The 5,690-nt window shown below is 43.4% G+C and overlaps 1 protein-coding gene across 1 annotated transcript; it reads left to right on the top strand.

Moving 5' to 3' along the window:
• Positions 1–325: 325 nt before the first annotated feature.
• Positions 326–3,694, top strand: LOC307084819 (uncharacterized protein; the record flags this gene model as incomplete). The annotated part of the gene is made up of 6 exons (XM_079749320.1): positions 326–389; positions 711–834; positions 2,608–2,696; positions 2,847–2,967; positions 3,183–3,316; positions 3,453–3,694. The coding sequence occupies 6 exons, from the start codon at positions 326–328 to the stop codon at positions 3,512–3,514; spliced, it is 594 nt and encodes a 197-aa protein (XP_079605446.1). The 3' UTR covers positions 3,515–3,694.
• Positions 3,695–5,690: the final 1,996 nt, after the last annotated feature.

Raw genomic sequence — 5,690 nt, 5'->3', positions numbered from 1 at the left:
TGTTGCAACTTACTTCAGCTTTACTTTTGCTCACAATTGCTTTGAAAGGCCTTGCCAGAACATTCCATTATAGGAACTATCATCTGATGTGTATTTTGTCCTTCTACGTTAAGATACGTCTTTTGTCTCTCTACGTTAATGTTTGTAGATAGCGAAAAAAGAAAGTGGCCGAAAGAGAACACACGCCGTATGCAAGAATGCTCACCAATACTTACCCTTCATGCAGCAGTTGTCCAATCAACTGCTGCAGTGTGTAAACTGTGTGAGGACCTGGCTCCAGTGGTTATCACGCAGGTTGGCGCAGGTGTTGAAGTCGACCGTCAGAATGGCCTCCTCAGTTCTGCTCTCGTCTCTCCTGCTGCTCTCTCTCTCAGGGATCCTCGCCCAAAGTAAGCCTGGAAACGACGACCACGCACATTCAGACCTCCCTCCCTACACCCGTTGGGTTCAACGTGACAATAGGTCATTTTAGTTTTGTCTTTACGTGTTCTTGTCCTAAGTACCTGAATAGTGACTGTTACACACTGTTTAGGACTTGAAGACCTTAAGTACTGTTTTCTAAAGGGTCGCCATGTTTTAAGTTGAGTTGAGCATTATGGTACTTTGTTTGGAAACCTCACTGAACATAAGCAGAGTAGCCACTCCTTGCCCACAACATGACGCCGTTCTGTGGTGAGTTTGGTCTTTAATGATCCACCAATTGTGACCAGATGAAGGCCAACTGCCCTTCAACCTGGTGGTGGTGGACAACCAACCCAACAGCAAACCAATGATGTACTCCGCACACGGCCCGCCCGGAGGCCTTCTGATCGGGGCCATGATCAGGCTCGCCAGGTCAGCCCACTCACACTTTACACAAGTCATGATTGTTTTGGAAGCCTCCCTGAACACAAAACATAGAACCGACTCCTTGCCCACAACATGGCTCCGGTCTGTGGTGAGTTTTACTTTTCATATTATGAACTCATTATTTGAGTCATAACCAAAATGAAAAACGATCGTCCAGTTAAAAAAATAAATAATTAAGTCACTTCCTGCTATGGATCTTAACTAAGACTCCCTGCTGTGAGACTGGACTCAGGCCCCGTCCACACGGAGCCGATATTTTGGTGAAACCACACAACTCTTGTGCGTTTCGGCCGACCGTCAAGACGGATCCGGCGGATCCGGTGCCCGAAACCGCTTTTTTCTGAAACCATGTCCAAGGGTGGTTTCAAATAAATCCGGACCTATGCGGTTTCGTGTTAGGATTCGTATGGATGACAGCCACGCAAACGATGATGTCATCGCCCCACTCCTCGACCCTGTAGCCTTAGGTATTGGCTAGCCCGCGGCATCTCAGAACGACAACAACTGGGACTGTATGTTCTTATCATGAATTTCTGTTTTTGCAGGTACAGAGTATCTGTTGCGTGGGATGGATGACGTTATGTGCTTCTGATTGACTTCGTCAGAAAGGCAACATGTCTGAACACATTCAAACTTCTCTCACACCACACCTTTTGGCTTCCATGGGACAATAGGTAATTTTAGTTTGCCAGTAGCAAAAGCAAACCCCTTTTGAGGTCAATCAACTGGTGAACATTAAGCATTTTAGTTTTGGCCTTCATCTTTCAAAGTCCTTCTCGACCTCTCGTATTTTGGTAGTTTTATATTGTGGGTTCTTATCCACAACACAAGTGATCCGGAGATGTGATCTCTGTCTACCACTTGGTATGATTAAGGATAGTCCTCCAATTGGCTTGAGGAATGAAACATCTGATGCCTGTAACACAAACATGATTCAAATTGTATGTTTTATGTAAAATATCAAATATTGTCCACACACACACACGCATGCACACAACATTAGGTCTCGTTTACAATAACAACCAAAAGCTCCCAGTCGTGTTGTCTTGGACAAGTTGAGCAGGTTGTTCAATGTTTTGTTCATTTGTCATTCTATGATATACTGTCTTCTAGAGTCTTAGTCAGTGATGTTTATTTAGTAAAAATGGTTAAAAATGGAGCAGCTCCAGAACAGACGAAGAAAATACAGAAAGAATAAGAAAGAAAAAATAATTAAAGATGAAGTTAAAAAAAATTACATCAATACTAATAAACAACCAGGAAGAAAACAGATAAACAAACACACATGCAAACAGCGACTGAACAAACAGCGACCCAGTCCAAATTACATCATTTTTACACATGGAGGACCAGAGAACAGAGTTATGTTAGCAACTATATACAGAAATAGAGATCATAATGACAACATTAATGAGATAAGACGGTTATGTCTATTATATTGTAAACCTCTTGACCCTGTGTTTTATTTAATTGAATTGTTCACCGTTAGGATGCAGAACCAAAGTCAGGTTGAGGTTTAAACACTTTTGACTCCAAGAAGAGACGATGAAACAACGTAGGATATTTCACAAATATAGCAAAGTCAGCCGGGTTGGATGACTCTTCAAGGTGTTGACCAAGACAGATGTAAATCTGTGTTATGGTGTTGTAATAATTACTTAGAATGACAGTTCTTGGGCATATTGCCCAGTAACTTGTCTGGGGGTGGTTATCTTCTTGCCATAACAACGTCTTCCCTGAGGTTGACTATAAAAGCAGGGGCCCCAAGGGCAGTAACCTCACCAACGACTCCCATCGCTGCAGAAGAACACAACCAGTGAAGATCAACCTTCCAGACATGGCCCAAGGTAGGAGATACACACCTCTGACTTTTAGGGTAAGGGTTAGCCATCGGATTTTGGACAAACATTAAGAGTCTATTCATTACTCAGCCAAAGCTAGACTAGGTTTTATACATCTACTACTTGCTCCTTATACTTTTCCTTGTGCTGTTGAAGTGAACTTTAAACTGGTGGTGACTGCTGATGGCAAGACTACTGAATACAATCCCTCTACGGAATGCAACCAGCGACTCATATGGGCGTTGACAGATTTGAAAGAATCAGTCTCAAACTTCAAGTAGGTTGTGTAGTCAAAATGTGTCCCTATTTGGTCCTCAATCCTTATTCATCGATCATCTGATGCATTGAAATGGAGTCCTGCATCCCAGTTTACTTCCTCCACATAATCTGGAAGATTAAACGATTTCAAATAAAACATTATTTCAGAAATCCAGATGGTCATTATGAATGAAAGTAATGTACCTGTTGTCTATTTCTGTGTCCTCGTTACAGTTTCGAGTCTGGAAGCAAATTTGGATTGCCACCCTATTTGACCCGGGTGACTTTTGGTAATAATATTATTACCAAAACTGAGAACAGCTTCTGGCAAATTCTGGTCAAAAACCACAACATGATCACCCCTGTTGGTAAGCTGAGAGCACTACATCATGCAAACACACACACACACACACACACACACACACACACACAAACATATGTCTATACATATGGTAACTTTTTATTGGCTGCTGATATTTAGATGTGTTTAATCTGTTTTTTCAGGACTCTGCAAATACGTTGTCCAGGACAGAGACGTGATCATCCTGCGCTACATGACCGTGTGATCCTGACTGTGGCGCCATCTTCCTGCAGGGTTCTTAATTACACTGAGTGCTGCTCGACTCTCCTTAAACATGATGATTATCTAGTCTGAAGATATCAAACGTTAAAAATGTGTTTAATTCAAAATACATAGAAATGATTTGGAAGTGAAACATATAAATTGGAATAAAGGATTGAAATTATCTCATGCGTATCATTCCACTGTTTTTACACACACTCACTCACAGTAACCAGCCCCCACTTCCTGCCATCCTATCTCTTGGATGTACACAAAAACAGATCTTCACATTTATTTAGATAGTTATGAAGTTATTAATAGGGTTCTTTATAGTTATTAGTAATACAGATATTGATAATTAGCATTAATATAGTTCCGTTTATATTGTATGAACTGCCTACATATTAGATATTTTTCTTAAAATAAGATTCATGAACGAAATAGTACAAAACATTACATTTATTTGGATGTATTCATTTTTAACCATACAGTATAGGTTCATTACCATTTGAAAGCTGTGCAAAGAATTTATATATACAGAGAAATGTCACGTAATGCACATTAATATTGTGCATTCAAGGGGTGTGTTTGTGTGTTTCTATGTAATGTGTGTGTGTGTGTGTGTGTGTGTGTGTGTGTGTGTGTGTGTGTGTGTGTGTGTGTGTGTGTGTGTGTGTGTTCTGGAAAGAATAAGCGTGTGTTTTTGTGTGTGTGTTTTATGGGAGTGTGTGTGTGTTATAAGGTTTGCGTGTGTCCCACAAACAAATGGGTGTTGCAACTTTACTTTTGCTCACAATTGCTTTGAAAGGCCTTGCCAGAACATCCCATTATAGGAACTATCATGTGATATGTATTTTGTCCTTCTACGTTAAGATACGTCTTTTGTCCCTCTACGTTAATGTTTGTAGATTGCGAAAAAAGAAAGTGGCGGAAAGAGAATATACGCCATATGCAAGAGTGCTCACCAATACTTACCCTTCATGCAGCAGTTGTCCAATCAACTGCTGCAGTGTGTAAACTGTGTGAGGACCTGGCTCCAGTGGTTATCACGCAGGTTGGCGCAGGTGTTGAAGTCGACCGTCAGAATGGCCTCCTCAGCTCTGCTCTCGTCTCTCCTGCTGCTCTCTCTCTCAGGGATCCTCGCCCAAAGTAAGCCTGGAAACGACGACCACGCACATTCAGACCCACCCTCCCCACACCCGTTGGGTTCAATGTGACAATAGGTCATTTTAGTTTTGTCGCTACGTGTTTTTGTCCAAAGTACCTGAATAGTGACTGTGACACACTGTTCTGGACTTGAATACCTTTAGTACTGTTTTCTAAAGGGTCGCCATGTTTTGAGTTGAGTTGAGCATTATGGTACTTTGTTTTAGAAACCTCCCTGAACACAAAACATAGAACCCACTCCTTGTCCACAACATGGCGCCGGTCAGTGGTGAGTTTTACTTTTCATATTATGAACTAATTATTTGAGTCATAACCAAAATGAAAAACCATCGTCTGTCACGCTACGTCCTGCTACGCGGTCCAACACCCCCATCTAGTGGCCGCTGGTGGCTTCTGGTCCTCATCCCCTCGACGCACCTGCCGGTAATATGCCAATCACCGTACCCTACTTCAGTCGGGGATTTCCAGTCTGCCGGCGCCAGTTTGTCGTTTACTGCTACAAGTTAGTATCGCCCTACCAGCTCTTGTTCAAGTCTTGCCCCGATTCCTTGCTCCCTTGGCAATCCCCTCTCCCCCTCTCTAGTTCTCCTTCCGCCTGTCTGCCTACCCGTTATCGGACCTTCGCCTGCCTGACTACCGGTCCATTTCCTTCCTGGGGTACATAATCAGCCAGGACCGGGTAGAGATGGATCCCTCCAAGGTCTCGGTGGTGGCCGAGTGGCCTCCTCCCGCAACCCACAAGAGGTTGAAGCAGTTCCTTGGCTTCGCAAACTTTTATCGTCGTTTTATACGCGGTTACAGCCAAATCGCAGCACCCCTCACGGCACTGACCTCCACCAAGAGCGCCTTTGTATGGACGCCGGAGGCGGAGACCGCCTTTCAGGGTCTCAAGCGGCGTTTCATTTCTCCGCCAATCCTCACGCAACCAGACCCCTCGCTCCAGTTCGTAGTGGAGGTCAACGCCTCGGACACCGGAGTGGGTGCGGTGCTCTCCCAGTGTTCCTCCTCCGACC

Source organism: Pollachius pollachius (assembly GCF_949987615.1).
Source record: "Pollachius pollachius genome assembly, chromosome: 13".
NCBI classification, from domain to species: Eukaryota; Metazoa; Chordata; class Actinopteri; order Gadiformes; family Gadidae; genus Pollachius; species Pollachius pollachius.
Note: the sequence above shows the minus strand (reverse complement) of the source record. Positions and strands in the feature narration are given on the sequence as shown.